Raw genomic sequence first — 20,241 nt, forward strand, 5'->3', positions numbered from 1 at the left:
GTCAACAATCCGCTTTGTTATTGTGGAAAGAACTGAGCTGTGAATCGCTTGTAAAGGAAGTGCGTCGTACACTAGATAATTTTGTGCTGTGGTATCTTACAATTGAACAAAGTTTGAGGTAAGGGATATTCTTTATTAATAATATTATAATTGTTATTATTATTATCATTATTATGTATAATTGTCTATGGTATCGTGAGGGTTGGTGCGTAATTAAACATTCACATACCAACAACGCCATATGTAAGATCTCGTTGAATCTAGAGGACTTTACTTCTGTAATGTTGGCTACCGGAGGAATTCTGTAGCCACCTTCCTCCTTAAGGGAGGATAGCGGCTGGTTATATTTATGTCAAGTTAGTGACAACGCCTGATTGTCTGATTTTGTTTGTGCTCTCATAAATATTAAACATTTTGAAGTAGATTTGCCATTGGACCGTTTTCTGCGGCACGAGTTTGTTGTACTTCAAATACACGGAGTGTTTCGAATAAGCATTATCAATACGTCTGCTGCCTACACGCATATATGAGCTGCTAGGGACGCACTCCGACGAACTACGAAGTCGCTTGACGCTTATAAACGAAGTTCCAGATTTATGCGTTTCACGTTCTGAAAACGCGAGAAATGGGAACCCCAACTTCGTTAATTTTAATCGGACCATAGTGCGACTTGAAACCGATAAGTATCCTACACTAAAGAACGTTCTTATGATGACTGGAGGCGTATCACCTCATGTATAAGGCTACTTAATTCTTACATTTTGTATGGTGTTAGTAGTGTATGATAATGTGGTCTTTGTAAGGTTTTATGTTTTGACGTAAATACATCTATACAGAAGGGTCATTCCGCAAAAACCGTCATGAAAATGTGTAAGATGGTTACCTAGGAAACGTCATCTGTTTATTAACAAATAAACAATAATGGTTACCTAGGAAGCGTCACTTGTTTATCAACAAATAGATTGGCTGCGTTTCAATCCCACATTCGGGGGGGGGGGGGGGTTGGTTGCGTTTTAAAAACTTGACCAACCCTCCGAGGAGCTCCGAAAGGAGCGCTCTGCTCTAGTTGTTAAAATTGTATGGATAGGAATAGCGTAGGAGATCCAAACTTAAAGATCACAATTATGCAACTTCTTGCAGACATGCAATAGATATGTTTAATATATAAATACTATTCACTGAGATTAATGAATTTGTATTTCAACAAGCCACTGTTTCCTTATTCAGCACAAAAATACTCAATGAATATTTGTTATGCCCTTAAAGTGACAGAACCTCATCTTGGGACGGAGTTGTGCTACACAAAACACGGCTGCATCTTGTGTAAGAGTTAATGTCTAGTAAGAGACAGGAATTTGCAGTTCAACAGTGGCACATTATATAAAATGTGTTGTATCGAAATTCAATTAATTTTCGAAGAATTTATTCTAAAAAAGGTTAACTTTTTCTGTGAACGCTAGATTTGGAGCATGGTGAATAAATAGGATTCAGATTTGTGTATTTGATACCAGCACAGCAGGTCACTACATGGCAGTATTCCCTTTTGACATTCTCTCTTCTGATACACACGCACATAATTTGAACCTCTAAAGACAGAAGGGGCACACCTATTCACAAGCTACATTTGTTTCATAGCAATTATAAGGCTAAAATCCAGTTTAAAGGCTGAGTTCTCTACCACTCAAAGCAAGATGTTAATTGGTGCTAATTACAATATTTTCTGCAGCCAAGACTATTATCAAACTTTCCATGCTACTATTTGCAGAGTGTCGAATGCTTTTATTTAAATCGTATCCACTGTTGGAGATCATTTATGGCATTCAATTTAATTAACTAACTAATTAGATGGCTAACCGAACCCGAAGGTTCATAATCGAATTAAACAAAGCCTTCCACCGGACCCTGTCCTGGGCCAACAAAATCTAGTCTCCTTCAACTCCTACCTCCCACAGATCCCGGCTAACATTACCCTCCCATCTACGTCTAGGTCTCCACAGCGGTCTCTTCCCCTCAGGCTTCCCAATCAATACCCGGTGCACACCTCTTGTCCCATCTATGCGCGCTACATGCCATGCCCATCACATTCTTCTCGACTTAATCACCCTGACAATACTGCGGAAGTAGTACAGATTTTTAAGCTCACCATTATGCAGTTTTCTCCATGCCCCTTCGTCTTCTCTCCTAGGCCCAAATATCCTCCTCAACGCCCTAATCTCAAACACCTGCAATTTGTGTTCCTCCCTCTGAGTGAAGACCATGTTTCGCACCCATACAAATCAACAGGTAAAAATATTGTTTTGTATACTTTAATTTTCAGGTTCTTAGAAATCAGACGGGAAGACAAAATATTTTGAACTGAGAAGTAGCAAGCATTTCCGGAATTTAATCTCCTCCTAACTTCCTCACAAGTATCATTTTGATTTGTTATTGTTGTTCCCAGATATTTGAACTTTGTAACCCTTTCAAAGTACTTATTAGCTACCCTAAGATAATTTCGCTCGCCTGTCTGCTGACGACGAGATACTACCATGTACTTAGTTTTTTTCTGAATTTACTTCTAACCCCACCTGTCTACTAGCCTCTAGTAAAACTTCTGCGTTCCTCTTTATTGTATTCATATCGTCCCCCAATAAATTAACATCATCAGCATATGCCAATAGCTGATGTGTCCCGTTCAATTGCAAACCCTCCTGCCTATCTTGGACTTTCCTGATGGCGTATTCCAGCCCAAAGTTAAAGAGCAAGGAGACAAAGCATCTCCTTGTTTCAGACCATTCGTGGTGGAAAATGTCTCAGACATATTTACCTACTCGAATTTTGTTACAGGTTTCATTTAAGTACATTTTTATTAGACTCACTAGCTTCTGTGGTATACAAAATTCAATAAGAATATTATATAGCACTTCTCTCTTCACAGAGTCATAGGCTTTTTTGAAATCTATAAATAATTGATGTACGGTCCCACTGAACTCCCATTTTTTCTCTAGTATCTGACGAATGCAAAAGATCTGATCAATCGTTGATCTGTTTCGTCTGAACCCACACTGATGATCCCCAATAATTTCATTCGCATATGGGGTTAATCTTGCCAAAAGAATGTGTGATAGAATTTTGTATGAGGTTGATAGCAGAGAAATTCCTCGGTAATCACCACACTCAGTCCTGTCCCCCTTCTTATGAATAAGAATCATTATGAATTCCTTCCATTGTTGTGTGTTCCTTATCGCAAATTAACTGAATAAGCTTATGGATCCTCATATGCAACCCTTTGCCACCAGATTTAATTAATTCTGCTAGAATCTGATTAATACCTGGAAATTTATAACTTTTCAATATCCTAATGACTAGTTCAACTTAATCTGAGATAGGTTCGGTCACTAACATTTCAGCTGAATGTAATCTGTCCTAATATCACCAGTCTCATGAACATTTAAGAGCTCGCTAAAGAAATGTTTCCACCTATTCACAATTTGTATTGGATCTGCAAGCAAATTGCCACTATCATCCTTTACCAAATTGTTCTGGGGTTGATATAATTTCTTAAAGTTATTAATGCCTCTGTATAGGTCTCTTGATATTATTTCCTTATTATTTGTCTCAAGTTCAGCAAGTTTGCCCTTCAGGTATTCCCTTTTCTTATTCCTAAATGTTCTAATAGCTTCACGTCTCAAGTTATGTAGATTATCCGCATTTGGGGGGGGGGTCCTGCAACCATTGAAATTTTGTTTGCGTCTTTCGATCTATTAATTTGGAACATTCTTCATCAAACCACGGTTTATTTTGCTTTCTCCTGTAGTATCCTAGTTTCTCTTTGGCTGAAATTTTGATGCACTTTCATACATTTTCCCACTCTCAGTTGATACTCACAATTTTATTATCTTCATTTGTCTCTAAAATTTAAATATTATTCCAAATTCTGTGTCGAAATATTTCTTAGTTCGTCTACTTACTGAAATCCGCTCCCTCACTTTTGCTACCACCAGATAATGATCAGTGTCACAATCTGCTCCTCCGAATGACGTCACATCAATTACATTTGTCTGCCTTCTATTATCTAATAAAACATGTTCCATTTGATTGTGTGTGCTCCCATCTGGAAAAGTCCAAGTGTATTTATGAACATCACGGTGTGGAAATTTTGTACTTTTTACAACTGAATCTTTTGACATAGCAAAGCTTGTTGCTCTAACGCCGTTATCATTACTAAGTGCATGCAGACTCTCGCTGCCTATTGTGGGTTTGAAGATATCCTCCCTCCCAATTTTTGCATTGAAATCTCCTAGCAGAATTTTCATGTGATACTTGCCAAATGTATCAAATACTGATTGCAATTCTTCATAAAAGCTATTTCTGATATCATCGCTTTTGTTCTCAGTTGGGGCATGAACATTAAGTACAATGACGTCGCACCAACGTCCTTCCAAAATTACGTAAGCCAACCGGTCACTAACAAATTCTACTCTCTTCACTGCTGCCCTAATTCTGCAATGAACAAAAAACCCGTCCCTATCTGATGATTGTCATTCCCCTTACCACAGAAAAATGTAAAATTGTCCCCTGGAATCGTGCCCTCCCCCTCCCATCGCACTTCCTGCACTGCCACTAAGTCTAACTTATAATTCTCTAATTCCCTACTCACTGATTTCAGCGCCCCAGCCTTATAGAGACTCCTAATGTTCCATGTACCAAATCTCATATCCTTTCTCAATATCCATGTTCGTGCCAAAGAGTCCCTCCTGGTCCGAGTCTTTGTTAATTTTTTCGTAACGGTGCCTTTTTTACGGTGAAAAGTTTTTAGCCTTACGCCCAACCCCCAACCTGGAGGACCATGGTAAGAGTTTTGAAATTTTTTTAAAGTTGACATTCTTCCAAATATTTTAGTTTTGTGGGCTTTTTGGACAATTTAGAGTATTTTTTATTTTTTGAAACATTTGAAGAGATTGGAATCTTTTTTTAAGTTTTTCCGCATCCGGTCCTTTGCCAGAACCGGTCTCTGCCGTACCCTGTCTGTGACAATTTCCAGCATTATTTGGTTTTCCAAAATTTTCAAAAATTCTAATTTTTTTAATTCTCCGCCGCCGATGCCTGCCAGAACCGGTGTCTGCCATATCCTGTCTGTGAGAGCTTCGGTCACTGCCGGAGTCGGTCTCTTTATGATCCGGACTCTGTATGAACAGGTCACTGCACGGCAATTTGTGAATGACACATAAGTATTTTTAGTCTTATACTAGCAGTTCTGAGAAAAAATGAACAAAATATGACCACGAAAAATTTAGAAATATCTATCCAGCAAACCCTTACTCTAATTTGGCCGTGACCTTGACATTACGGTGACCTGTCCTTGACAAGTAAATGTTATGGATATGGGAAACAAGGTATGTTCAGTTTGGCATGAGAAAAAATGACTTTGTGATTACTTTGATAATTTTGAAGCATCCATTTCAGAAAACCGTTGGCTGGATTTGTCATGACGTTGACATGGCCTTACATTATGCGTGACGTTAAATTGACATGAGATTCGTAAGTCAGATGCGCACTTCGGCAGAAATAATGATAGGAAAAAATTATCCAGAAAAGACCTTGAATAATTTGAAAGCTTGAATCTTGAAAACCCTTCGTGTAATCTTGTCGTGGACATCGAATGGCATTGACCTTTTGTGACCTCAAACGTAATGTAATGTTTTATAGGTAACAACAATGCCTAGTAAGCAGATGACGTTTCCTAGGTAACATAACAATGAAGTTACTCTTTTTCGTTTCCCTTTTTCGTAACACATATAACTATCCTTCCTCACTACTTCTACCATCTCTGTTCTTGCAGAAAGAGATAGTTACGTTCGTATATCCCGAACTAGAGTCAGTGGGGAACAAGGATCATCTCAGGGTTGACGTGGTAATTTTTATATATATCAATAAATACAGGTACAACAAATGTAAGAAACCGAATAATTTTACTTTTGAAATTAAAGAAAATCTTATACACTATTTCAATAACTGGTACAAAAGTTTGGTTTACTGGCTGAAAGCCCTCTGTCGACTATGTCCACTGGAGTAATGCCATGTGTTTTGACCTGCATACCAGATCCCTTGCTGGTGAGGAAACCTCCACATATGGCTTGCTAGCGAGGGGGGGGGGGGGGGGGGGGCTTCACCCCTGATCTTCTGGCCAGTTCAAATTTAAAGTCAAACAGTTACAGGGGTTCTGGACTGGTATAAACTCCCCGATAATGAAGTAAGGACAATTTTGATTTCAAATTCGTCTGAACTTCTTATCTAAGCTCTAAACATCCCAACGTGAAGCAAGGTCATTATGTTACCTTATAAGTAAATACTACATTCATCATTCGCATGTAATTTACTCCACACCTATGTGAGTCCCTATCTCCACATGCGTTGTTCCTGTATTTCTGACAGATTATAACTCACAGATCCTCTCAATTTATCTCCTACCTCACTACTTTTATATATATCTGACTAAACTTACACTATAAACTAAGTACCTCTATCCCGTTCAAGATTATATGTAGTGATAATTATTCCCTAGAACAATTGGTACATATACTCAAATGTGACATCTTATAACATAGAAACATATCAAATACAAATCAAATACAAGGCAAACATATGCCACTTGGATAAACTTTTTATAGTCTGACTACTTTATATACCCCTAATTGCTTTCTCTAATCTGCATTCTGTTTCAAACATTCCTTGCGTTCTTACCATAGCTTTCCATTATAGAGCGTTTTAAAGAAATGCATGAACTATTATTTAGCTCAAACCCTCATATTTTGGGTTATGTAACCATGTTTTTTTCCCTTAAACCTCAGGGCACTTTTTGTGTAGTTTAGCATCGCTGTCATCCTTCCAGGGTCTGGTACGACGCCGTGCTCGTTTATTATGTGACCTAGGAATTTGACTTCGGGCTGCCCGAACTTGCATTTTGTCACATTGATAGTGAAGCCCGCTTCAGTTAATTTCGGTAATACAGTACCCAAATTCTCGAGATGATCTCAGTAGTTCTTCGAGTAAATTAGTAAGTCGTCTACATAATTCACCAAGAAATGTGAAGTGGTTCAAGTACTTAACTAATACATTTGACAGTTGTCCTTTCTGCAGACGCGACAAGTTTCCCTGGGCCTCTATGATACCGGACATGCCCTCGCTGGAAATGTTACGGCGTTCAGCCGGTGCAGCTCTTGTGTTTGAATTATTCGTATTGCATTGCCTCTCCCCCTTATCGATATCGATACGTCTCCCGTATTCTAACTTTGCTGGGTCCACTTGCCCGCATTCATTAATCTCAATCTTCCTTTCGGAGCAATCATAACTGCAATCCCTGTTGCAACAACTACAAATTACATGTACACCTGGGGGTTCTCCTTCTATCTCTTCACCAATCTCAGTCCCTTCCTGCGAATGGTTACAATCACGAATGGCTGCGGGTTGATCCACCTGTAGTTGGCTTTGGCTACCAGAGTCTAGTACCAGCGTGTGGTTAACGTATGCTTCGTTGTAGTGACCATCGTCCTTTGGGTCCCGTCCGTTACATCGCGCAATATCTTGTCCTGCGCCCTTGTTAGATTTGTACCTAACAACAACTCCGTCTCTCTCTGCCTGGAGGCTTCTCTCTGCAAAATTTAGTACGACTTTGTTTTCATTCAAGAAATCCGCACCTAGTATCATAGGAACCATTAATTGCGGAGCAACGAGGAAAACCTGGTTGAATTTGTCGCCTTCAATTTCAAATTTCACCATTGCCTGTTTCTTCAATCTCTTAGATTTGCTACCGAGGGCTGTAATCAGGATAGCGGCTTTAACGGGCAACGTCAAAATTGGATGTTGCTTCAATATTAATTTCTCGTAGATTTCTTCAGTGACCAAACTTATCTGCGATCCAGAATCTAATAAAGCGTCCACCTCTTCACTTCCCATGACAATTTTCACGTAGAGGCAATTGTTTAATCTGTCTCCATCTATCGCTTGTAATAAAATTTCTTCGTCTCCTAAACCCAGTTCGTCATTGCAAACTCCTACCCTTTTGGCTTTTAACTCATTCCTTGGGGCGTTTTCTACTCTATTGCACCCATCTAGGACGAACCCACGCCCTCCGGACACGTCCTGATCTAATTCCCCTGATGCTGATTGGAGCTTGGTCGTGGAATCCGCAGATCGCTGTCTTCCTCTTTCCTCTCCTGATTGAAAGTGGGGGCGTAAGGGTTTAACTGGTTCCCCTGCCTGTCATTCCGACTCTCCTCCTCCCTGTGCTGCCCACCTGTGGCAATGTTGTCTCGCCTATTTCCAAAATACGGCTGTCGACGCGTCGGGCGGTTTTGATAGTTGTTTCCCCTACCAAATTCCATTCCTCTGACTTGATACTGCCTCTCCTGGTTTCTCTCATTGCCTCGATATTGTGCCCTGTTGTTCCGATAATTCTGCGGGTTCGAGTTGCCAGGGGGTTCTCGTTCAGTCCTGTAACCCTGCTCTTTCGCTTCTATCTCGTCCATTTGCCTCAGGAAGCTGACGACCTCTTCAACGTCCTTAGGCTGCTTAGCTAACCAAATTCTCTGCACGGATATTGGGTAATAAGCTTTTAATGCAGAAATGAGCTCCTGGTCTTCCATTGGGGGTTGTAGGTGCCTGGCTAAGACAGCATATTTTAGAAAATGATCGGACATAGTCTTGTCGCTCTGACGACTGAATTTCTCTTGGTATATTCTGCAGCGAGTTTCCGACTGATTTTCGTTACTCCAAAATTGTCTGATGAATGAACTCTTAAATTTCTCATAATTTTGGAACGTTCCCGCGGTCGCGTGAATCCATGACTTGGCTGATTCATTTGTGAGTGACTTCACAGCAATAGTTAGGCGAAATTGTGGAGGAATTGCTTTCAATTCGAAATATTCATCAAGTTGTTTCACATGGAACAAAGCATTTTGCGCCGTAGCATCTACAAAAGTGGGTAACGGGATTTCTACAGCGATTAATTTCTGGATATCTGCCCTGAGATTTAAGTTTGAGTTAGGTGACTCACTTACATGAATACTTTCATTCTGCATGCACCGCCCATCAGCACTCGCATGCAACAGATGTTCAGTTTCAACCAAAGCATGCCTTACAGCTAGCGGGTCACTGGCAGGCTGTTGCAGATGTGGGGTGGGGCTGCCACCACGGGCCTGCTCATTGTTGGAATGCGACTGACACGAAATTTGTCCTGCTGACGCGGAGTTCGTAGCTTCCCTTCTCCATTCTACAATTTCGCTCGACACTTCCTGCCTAACACGGGCGATGTCCTCTCTCACCGCTTCAATTTCTTTGTTTACATTCGTTTCTATGTTTAATACCTCATTTGATAGGTCCCTGGTCTTAATCTCCAACTCCTCTGTCTTGTTGTTTAAAGCCGTTATGGACGCATCTAACTTATTTTCTAACCTGGTCGACAGTTCTCGTAGGGACGCCTCGAAATATTCGGCTTGTTTAGCAGTTTCCTCTCTAACTTTCTCGATAGTTTTAGCCAGTTTATTGTTCTCTGCCTCAAATTTATTCGTTAGTCTTTCCGATAGTTTAGTATTCTCATCTTTCAAGCTTTGTTTCAGTGACTCGTTGCTTTCTAATATTAGATCCATAATTCTCTGTAAGGAATCATTAGTTATTAAGTTGGTTTCTGACCGTAAAGCTACCCCGGCATTTACGGCTTGTCCCTCATCTGCTGCACTCTCTCCCCGTCTGATCGCGATAACTTCCCCGTGTCTGTCACCTACCAGGATTTCCTTTTCGGTCTGTGGTTCGGTGTCATAAACTGGAGATGGTTGACCATGTATGCTAGGTGATGCTATATCAATCTCAAGCTCTGTGTTGAGGGAGCTACATCCACTGGGTTGTTTCTCAGCTGCTTCTGGTTATACATTTTAATTAACTAAACTCTGTGCCAACCTGGTGTTCCGAAGATGATGTTGCTGCTGTTGGGGTTGACTTCACGGAGCACACACTGGAGGGGGTTTGTTTGTGCTTGGAGTGACCGAAGGGTTGTCGCGTAGCGTATATGTGGGCTTTCCTCCCCGCTCCAAACCTCCTTAAATTGACTTGCCAGGGTCAGCGGCTGATTCCTCGGGCGACGTCTCCTCGCGGGTGCTGGAATCCCTGAATCTCGTTGCTCACTTCGAAGTCGGCAGATTTCCGGAAAGGCGGGGGCTCGTTTGATGCTCCCGTGATACTTGCAGTGTTGTGCCTGTGTTCTTCTGTCCAATCTCGACGCCGATACAGTGCGTTGTGGCCGATCGTCGTAGCCCCACGTCGTTGGGCGCCACTTTTCTATAACTATAATTCCTCACTACTGTTACCTTCTCTGTTCTTGCAGAAAGAGATAGTTACGTTCGTATATCCCGAACTAGAGTCAGTGGGGAACAAGGATCACCTCAGGGTTGACGTGGTAATTTTTATGTATATCAATAAATACAGGGACAACAAATGTAAGAAACAGAATAATTTTACTTTTGAAATTAAAGAAAATCTTATACACTATTTCAATAACTGGTACAAAAGTTTGGTTTACTGGCTGAAAGCCCGCTGTCGACTATGTCCACTCGAGTAATGCCATGTGTTTTGACCTGCATACCAAATCCCTTGCTGGGGATGGAACCTCCACATATGGCTTGCTAGCGGGGGGGGGGGGGGGGCCTTCACCATTGATCTTCTGGCCAGTTCAAATTTCAAGTCAAACAGTTACAGGGGTTCTGGACTGGTATACACATTTTTGCCGAATGACCCTTCCTTATAGACGTATTTACGTCAAAATAGTCAGCACACAGAATTACTGAACACTCATTAACAATAACCACGAAACAGTTTGTGATACCGAAACCAGTCTAAAACACGTGGTACCGGGCAAGCGTGTTTACTATAAGCCGGCTGCGGGGACTGCAGCTCCGATACGCGCTGTACCAGTGAACTGCCCCTCACTCCACCGCCCGCCGAGCACCCATTTTGAACGGTTAGCCGCGCTGAAATCCTTACAGCCGGATGATAGCTCCGTTTTACTTCGTACTCCTCACCCGTGGACTCACTGTCCGTTCAGCCGATTGGTTGATAATGACAACGTAAGGGGCAATATTAAAATAATGATATAGTGTTACAAATTACATAAACACAAAACAATAATTTTTTTCAATATTCGAAAAATTATAGGCGTGCTGCAGCTTTTATGGACGGGCCGCAACTGAAACTACATGTGTGTGTGACATTTCTTAAGCCTTTCGCTGCCTTCTCAGCGCCTAACCCACCCTCTCCGTTGCAGTGTACCGGTCCAATGTAAGCTTTCACTGACAGCTCCGGTGTATGAGAAATGTAAAACACATTAGACAGGCGTGTAGATGGAGCTCCCAGAAATCAGCCATGCATTAGAGCTTGATGGTGGGACTATCAGAGACCACAATCTGACATTCTTTACATAAGACTAGTTTGTATGTTATCCAGAATGGTATATAATGGCATTGACATAGATATACAAGTAGTTCACACTCTTAAAATGGGTGACCTGGAAATGTAGGGATAAGGTGCTGGATTCTTGAGCCAAAAATCCAGGGTTTTAAGACAGGTTGGACCCAATGTAGCGTTTTGACATGCCTTCCTATTTCTCATTTCTGACCAACTCTGTGAAACAGAGTCCTTACTGTAAAGCTTATTGTCATCCTTATAATATATTCCCTGTTTCTCACAGAACTCAAATATTCATTATTGTTTTCACAAGAGCCCATCACCGGACTGCGTCCGGAACCAGATGTTTCCAGTCCATACTTCAACACCATTAATCTAACCTCAAACAAAGTTTTGTAAATGTTGTAAAATCAAAAACTTTCATCATGAATCATTAAGCTGCAAGTTCTCACTATTGGTCATTATCTTTGCCATCAAAATATCACTAGAAAAAAATTTATATTTCGCTGCCAAATTTTCATTTTCACTAAATAAAAGCAGTTACTAGTGTCACAACAAAGAGCAGAACTTTCCTGGTGGAGGTACTAGATTCATTCCTTTATACTAGATTTATTAAATTTCTTCGAAGCCGGTTCCGCCTGTGAACTCCGTATAGATACAGCAGGCATAATTTCAAACATTCTGACCTATCTTGTGGCATGCCACAGCAGCAGTTTATATTCAGGAACTTCAGATTGCTACATCTCTGTCCAATTGCTGTAAGGCTTGCATGTGTCAGCTCGGAGCATCCCTGTGGAGGAGATAGTACCCATTATTTAGCACTTGCAACAGATAACAATCACACTGCTATGTATCAATTATCCAGAGAAGTTTGAAGAAAATTGTAAACATATCATATGACAGTTGCTTGTGTACTGGCCACGATAAACACAACGCCATCACTGAGCAGATTAGAAATGCAAAATTGTAATATTTCACAGAATAACAATTAATAACATATTCTTTTATGATAAACTCCCTCATTTGGAATTCATTGTCACTGCAAATTTTCCATATCCCCAAATGGTAATTATTTTTAAATACTTTATTTTTATATGGTTTTTATTTGGAAGATACTTTTATGGGGAGATTTGTAATGTATCACTGTGAAACTTTAAGCCCATTATGATCTATCACAGATTCTACTCTAAAAATGTTTTATTTATCTTATTTATTATGATTGAAAATACTTTGTTTAGTTTCAGATCTGAAGGACTTATCTGTAAAACATGTTTTATTAAAATAATTTGATAATCTGAAGTAATCATGAGGAACCACAGAAATACAATCCTGGGTTCTCGCTTATTAACTTTATCAGCATGTGTTATGTGCCAAGTTAACTTAATTGATATAAAGTGACATATACCCGCAATTCAAGATGTTTCAGTCTTGACAAATGCGTCACAAGTTCAATAATGCCACTGTCTGTGATTCTGTTACAAAAGTTAATTTCAAGTTTTTCAATGCTTGGGTTCTTTGCGGCCAGATCTGAGATGCCTGCATCTGTTACCTGAAATCAAAATGTAAAATGTACAAAGAAAAAATAGCATTGAAAATTTTGTAAATGATCATTTTTAACAAGCCCCTTGTACTTCTGTGCAACTTTATCAAAAGCAAAGGACTTTGTGTTTGAGAAGAAAAGGTAAAATATCAAGAAACCCAATCAGAAGCAAAACATATTACATTTCCTGATGAAACTAACCTGCCAGCAGAAACTCAGATTTAAACATCGAAGTTCAAGAAAACTAAAGGCATACTTAAGGCTGACATCTGTGATTCTTTTGCAGCCACACAAATCTAGTTCTTGCAAACCTAAGGGGAAAAATAAATAGATTACAATGAATCAGTTTATCTAATGATATCCTTAAATTATACGATCAAACAAACGTCTGTATTTAAATATAAACATATTCAGCATACCTTTCAATCTAATAATTGAGAAACCATTTTCAACTTCTTCTCCTCTTGTTCTCAACCCCATCCCTGTGAGTCCAGCATCTGTTACTTTGTCACACATTGTCAGTTTGAGGAATCGAAGCAACACTTGGTGTTGGAAAATGGCCTGAACAGACATGTCTGTCACTGCATTGGGACACCATCGAAGGTCAAGATATATAAGCCTAGGAAGGTTCTCTGCTATAAGACACAAAGTTCTCTCATCTAAGAAGAGTCCATTAAGATTAAGTCGTTGCAACTGCAGATTTACAGAGGAGCAAAGTCCCCTCTCAATGCCCTCACCTGATACCTTATCACATTGTAACAGGTTTAAATTTACTAATTTCTTGAGATGACACAGTTCTGATATGCCTGTGTTTGTTATGGTACGGCAGGCCTCTATATTGAGCGTCAAAAGGTTCTTTAGGTTGTAACAGATAGCTATGAGAGAAGGATCACCAATGCCACGACAACGACTTAGATCTAATTCAGTGAGACTCTGTTGGTATTCTGTGAGTCTGAGTATGCCTTCATTGTTCAGCTGTAGGCAACACTGAAGATGAAGTGTTTCAAGATGTAGTTCTGGTACTTCTGCTAGTTGTGACAATGCTGCATCATCAATGCCCGTGACACCAAAACTCAACTTTCTAATCTTCCCTGCTTTTGACTCAATGTGTTTTAATATATTAACGAATGTCAGAACACTTTCTGATGCCATTGTGTAGCCAGATTCTAACATGTCACCAGGGTAATATTTCTTACACAGCTCAAAATTGAAACAGATCCGACATCTTGTCAATGACAGATCTTCCAAATTGGAAGCAATTGCCATAAATCTATTGAAAAGGGCATCCGACAAATCTGAAATGAAATCAAGTCTTAGCTCCCTAAGTTTGACAAGAGTGTTACTAAGCAGAATAACATCCGATTTCTGCTCCAGAACCCTTCCTGACTTTAAAAGATCACAACAAGCCCTCACAATGAGAGTTTCTAAATGTGAGCACTTTGATAAAATATGTATAAAGGTCTTTTCTGATATATCACAAGTATCTATGGAAAGAGACTGCATTTGTGGACAGAATCTATCCCAAAATTTGGTTAATTTTCTTCCTAGTTCTACATTTTTGAACACAAAATGCAGAAATGTTCCAAGACTATTTTCGAAGACTTGTAGAGGTCTAGTGAGGTCATCTTGAAATACCACTACTTCATTCCTATGCAGTTTGTTGTATTTTGATGCATTATGCCACAAATGGCACACTTGCGAGGCACTTATTCTGTCTGACAAAGGCAGAAACTCCAGGATATATATTATAATCTGGAATATGAAAAAAATTTGTTTAGTAGAATGTTTTTAAGAGGTGACCACATAAGCTTCAACTTTCTAAAAACGAAAAATTAAAATACACATCACAATAAAATATTCAAGATCATAAAATACATAATCTTATGCATAACTGATTAGATGTCACTGCAGATATTGACAAATCTTACCTCAGTGGGAAGTTTAACAAATTCATTGCTCTCAGTACTTTGAAGTCCACTTTCACTTGATGACGCCATGTCAGATTGCTGTATGTGTGCGTGTGTGATGTTAGTAATTAAACAATTTAAAATGAATACTTTTTCAAGACCTTGAACATAGGCGTTTCCTGCTACCAGCTGATATATGTAATTGCATATTACATACTCTCCACAAATCACGAGATAAACCCTGCTGGATGGAAGTCTTTTCTTGCGTTGTGCGGGGAGAATGTTTACTGCCTGGTTGAACAGAGGGCTGCTATTGGTGGGAAGTGTGACACGCCAGAGAGTGAAAATATCAAGCGGTGAGATTAGCGAGTAGTGAGTGCGTCTGTACTGTGTCTGTGGGTGTTGTGAAAATTTGCCTTCTGTTTCCTTCCTTATATTTCGTGTCAAATTCGTAAAGAGCTGAAATATTTCGACAATAACTGCTGCAGTGTTCCAGGCAGGAGCTCATGCGGGTTAAGGGGAATTCAGAATTGTATTTGGTTGCACTACGGAGATAATTCGATATCGATTGGATTCTGCACGAATGCTTCGAAGCAACACTAACTTTATAGGATTTGAGGTTTTCACAGCCTCCATCCACCATCAGATGTTGATGGAGGAAGCAAGGACCTGTGATGCGTTGGTAAACTTGTACCAGGCTACACGGCGCGATAAACCAAAAGATGGCCTTCTTCCTGACATCCATTTCCTCAAGGGCAGCCCTGAATGTCTCGACGACACAATGTCGTATAGCGACGTCCTAGACGAGACTGTTCCCTCTTGTGTCCCCAACCCTGGGTTTTAAAATGGCACTCATCTGGTGTTAATAAAGATAAAAAAGCTGTTTTGTGGGGTTTCGAACGCCGGCCGCCAGCTGTAGCTCCATGCCACAGAAGAAATACGCAGTGATAGAAAATTCAAGCGACCCAGTCTTGTTACATGAAGTATTTGTCAAGCGGCAATTTACACTGAAATGAGAAAAGACGAATCAATGATACATTAAATGACAGAATTGTTCAGCGACAACGGACGCGGACTGCTACGTGACGAGCAGTTTGGGTTCCGACCCTAACATGGCACGACACTGCAGGCTCGCCTCGTTGAAAGGGTCGACAGGAAGTTTGACGAGAAGCGGCTAAGCGGCGCGGTTTTCCTGGACTTGTCCAAAGCCTTCGACACGGTTTGGGTCGAAGGCCTCCTCTACAAGCTAACCGTCCTCAACCTCCCTTTCTATCTGGTGAAAACAATCTCTTCCTACCTCGCTTGCCGGACATTCCAAATGTCCTTCCAATCGACCACGTCCACACGTCGTGCCATGCGGTCTGTATGTCAACGACATACCCACACCGTCCCTCCACGTCGGGTTAGCGCAGTACGCGGACGACACGGTTCTCGTAGCCACGTCCCGTAGCCCAACGCTTCTCGTCAGGTATCTGCAGACTTACCTCAGTAGGCTGGAGCTCTGGCTCAGGGCCTGGAGGATTGCTATCAACGTCTCGAAGAGCACCGCGGTTCTCTACGTTAAGTCCGCGAGACGCATCCAACAGCCCAGTTTCTCGGACAACCGATACAATAGGTCAAAAGAGCGCGGTGTATCTGACAGCTCCGTACTCAGCTCAGATCACCTGCCCGTCTTCGTCGACACCACGTGCCGTTCGTCCTTTCAGAACCTACCTGACCGCCCCGACTTCACTCGAATGAACTGGTGTGCATTCCAGGCTTGCCTCGGAAGCAGACTCCCGGGGAATCCCGTGGTAAACGACGAAAGAATGTGGAAGGAAGTGGGTGTGGCCTATTTTAAGGTACTATCCTGGCATAATATGTGGAAATGTGACAATAAAAATGCCAACTCAATCATGCCCATACAAGGGACACTAAAGAGAGAATGTGGTATGATTTTGTCAAATTTTTACAAGACGAAATTGAGATACTAAATACTACTGGCCTTAGGCCTCAAGATAACATTCTGTATGCCAATGCATAAAATAATGGCAGGACAAATCACGCAACATCTTTCAAGGGGTAGACATTACTTACCTTAATGAATCATGAAACTTATTCAGAGAACGCAATGATTGGGGCCCCACCCTGTGGCTGCCAACCAAAATTTGAATGCAACCTCCGTTTAATATGACGGCTCACCTCAAAATAAAATACTCACCAAGAATGGAAACAACTGAGATTAGAGATTAAATTATTTATTTAGGGTTTATTAAATTATATTTCCAACAATCAGATTATACAGCACTGAGTAATAGGATGAAAAGTGAATAATTAATTAGAAAGAATGTGGAAGGAAGTGGGTGTGGCCTATTTTAAGGTACTATCCTGGCATTTGTTCACTGGGTCTGAGGAAAACCATAAGAAATTTCAATCAGGATAGTCAGCCATTGGGCCAAGATTTGAACCTGGTACAGTAGTAGCGGTAAATCTCTGCATTTCACATCTATTAAAATTAAAAGGCAAAGGGATCAGAGGAGTAGGAGGAGACGGCAGATGAAGAAGCACGTACTGCCCATTCCATAAATATCATTTCCAGGTGGCAGTACTTTGTAACTTGCTTTCTCACCTCCTGGGTCAGTAAGTGTTTGGATTACATAATACCTGTAAGACAGTGACATAGGCAAAACATTCAGTTTCATCCCAACTATAGTAACAATCAAAGTGTGCTAACCACCTCACCATTATTCTTTTGGAATAATAAATATGTTTGATAAAGTATGGGACAATGGGAGGAGAATAAAGTGATGAAACTGTTTGGATGAAAGAAATTTTTCATTAATTTGTCATGATGAATTGGCAGGTAAAATTAAAGCAATCCCCATACAGGCCAATTTGGCACTTAGGGGGTAAGTAGTTAGTGTCACACTCCAGCCACACTTTATCCCCAGGAAAGAACCCCATTAGCCACTGGGGATGAGGCTGGCTGGGTGGGTCCTAGAGTCAGTCTGTACGCAGAGGCTAGAAGAACATCCTCTGCCCCTCTTGGGGATTGAACTCCAATCTTCTGGCCAGTAACCAGTCACTATACTGACTGAGCTATTTGACTCACAATGAATTCTGCAAGGAACTTTTAGAATAAAACTAACTTTTAAGAAACATAACTGAAGACTTCTGCAAGACAGGGTGATTTTTCTTAATAAGTAAGACTTTATGGATTTATTTCAAGAACTCCCATATGTGACACAAAAAATGTTGCAACAACACAACATAAATACTGTACACCAATATCCATTTGGTATGACATGAAAGTGCATGTAAAGCAAACTTTCTTCCAATGTAGATTCAATTGTGTGTGTGAACATAAAGTATTTGCAAAAATCAGAAAATTTTTATTATATAGAGCATGCCGGCCAGCCTGCAGTAGCACACAAAATTTCACTGATGTTTAGAAAGTTAAATTGCTCATTCCCATTAATGGTGTATCTGACATGATGGAGTTCAATGCCTAACTTAGTGATAATATTTTATTTTAATAACTGCCATTCCAGTGTTTGATTTTTATGAATTTAATGTTCAGTTACTTGACATTCCACATCTGAGTCCCCAAATCCTCAGTAATTACTGGGGGCCCAAGTACATTACCACAGCAATGAAGTATTTGCTTTGGCAAGTACACACTTGTAGAGTGCAGGCAAATAGAAATATTGTTACTGATTTTCAATCTGTTGCAGTAAGACTAAATTAATTTTTGCATTAAAACTTGAAACCTTGAAGCTTCTACTGTCTACTTCATTCCTTCATATGTTCAGACAAGAACATGGCCTTCAAGCCAGACGTTTGATAAAATTTAACATTTCGAAACAATCTACTGACAAAGCAGGGTGTACATGTGATGACTGCAGAGAGGTTTTTGCTTCTGATTCGAAAGGTCTCTTCTGTGATAAACTAAGGGAATGAAGAGAGAACATTGAGTGATACAAGAACAATTAGGCCCAGGCAGAGAGTGCAGAATGATTGGAAATGGGAGGACACAGTTTACGTAACTTACAGACCTACCAAAATTCAAAGGCAGCGTCTTGTGGCTTGTAGCACCACAGAGTCATCACACTGTTGATGGGGACAGCCAGGATCTCTGACATGTTGGTAAGCTTCTACCAGTCTGCATAACTCTATAACTCGAAACACAGTCATCATCCTACTCACAACCATTGAGAACCTTAAATCTTAACAAAATTAAATTTCCTGATAGTACTGTTCCTGTAAAGTCTGTCAGTAACTTTCAAACTTAACTTCTACATCCCTTCACTTGCAAACAAATATTAACAACATATAGTAAAGTATGTAATGCACAAATAATAATTTAAAAAATATATATATTTTTTAATTTGTTGTCTATTTTTAACTGCTAAAGAAATGCAACCCACTTCTCTGTCACAAAATTCACTAAAGCACATTAGGCCATTCAGGTCAGACAGTTATAAACCTAGGTGCACTTAAAGCATGAAATTCTTCTGCAGAGGTTTTAACAACTCATTTGTAGTTCAGTCTATTAGAGCACTTTTAGGGACGTGTGTCCGCAAGCAAACAGCAATTACTAACCACAAGAGCACAGTTGACCTCTTTAAACATAATTATTGAGCCAATAGTTATAACACTGTGAAAAGTCCCTTAACAACAAATGGTCACTGTACCATGGAAATGGCAATAATAAATATTCATAAATTTAACAAATATATATACAGATGTCATGCATTTCATTCAAGTAAAATGTACGAGAAAAAGTAAAAGAGTCAACGTGATAACTGCAGCGTACCTGACAAGATTCTAAACAGCAAATCCAAACTCAGCTCCATTTCCCAGTGAGAAGAGAATCATTCCAAAGACATGGCTTCTCTTTCTTTGATACTTGTGACATACTCATGCTAGATCATTATTTTAGTTGATGGGTTTGGCAGTCTCTAACCACGTGTTCTTTTGCTGAATGAATCAATTCCTAAAGCAAAATTAAGAGAATATTTCAAAATCTTAAGATGTGATTAAGGGCCATGTGAAACATGCAGAAACTCCAAATTACACAAAGACATAGAGATGCTGGTAGGTGTTCCTACTCTTTGACGTCAAAGTTAAATCTAATGAATACCAAACGAATTTCGTTCATATAATTAACCAAAAGGAAACATTTCTTACCTGGCTATATTGATCTATTCTACACATTAGTAAAAGCGTTGGGATAGCGGCCCATTATTTTTCGATTTTTACTTAACATAAAGTTATGAACTGCCTATGAGGAACTGTTAAATGGACAAGAATCCAGATTCCACAAAGTTGCATGAATTACCCTAATATTCCTCTTGAACTTCACATCATCCTGAGTTTTAA

The 20,241-nt window shown here is 40.1% G+C and overlaps 1 protein-coding gene and 1 long non-coding RNA gene across 15 annotated transcripts in view; one reads left to right on the forward strand and one right to left on the reverse strand.

Moving 5' to 3' along the window:
• Positions 1 to 12,432, forward strand: LOC147874744 (uncharacterized). Its single transcript, XR_015533704.1, has 2 exons — positions 1 to 118; positions 11,185 to 12,432. It is a non-coding gene; the product is annotated as an uncharacterized LOC147874744 (long non-coding RNA).
• LOC147874745 (F-box/LRR-repeat protein 4-like) overlaps positions 10,471 to 20,241 on the reverse strand; it is a 22,549-nt gene continuing 12,778 nt past the window's right edge. For 11 of the 14 annotated variants that reach the window (XM_087343186.1, XM_087343187.1, XM_087343181.1 and 8 more), the window contains 5 exons: positions 14,902 to 19,855; positions 13,393 to 14,725; positions 13,175 to 13,284; positions 12,839 to 12,982; positions 10,471 to 12,223 (listed from right to left, as the gene is read on the reverse strand). In XM_087343186.1, the coding sequence (XP_087199312.1) occupies positions 12,032 to 12,223; positions 12,839 to 12,982; positions 13,175 to 13,284; positions 13,393 to 14,725; positions 14,902 to 14,970 (1,848 nt within the window). In that variant the 5' untranslated portion in view covers positions 14,971 to 19,855 and the 3' untranslated portion in view covers positions 10,471 to 12,031. The remainder of the gene's footprint in view (positions 12,224 to 12,838; positions 12,983 to 13,174; positions 13,285 to 13,392; positions 14,726 to 14,901; positions 19,856 to 20,241) is intronic. The other 3 variants (XM_087343190.1, XM_087343188.1, XM_087343191.1) reach the window with 3 other exon arrangements.

This window comes from Zootermopsis nevadensis, unplaced genomic scaffold, assembly GCF_977971745.1.
Source record: "Zootermopsis nevadensis isolate Lab colony 2312 unplaced genomic scaffold, Znev_1.0 Znev_ptg000005l, whole genome shotgun sequence".
NCBI lineage: Eukaryota > Metazoa > Arthropoda > Insecta > Blattodea > Termopsidae > Zootermopsis > Zootermopsis nevadensis.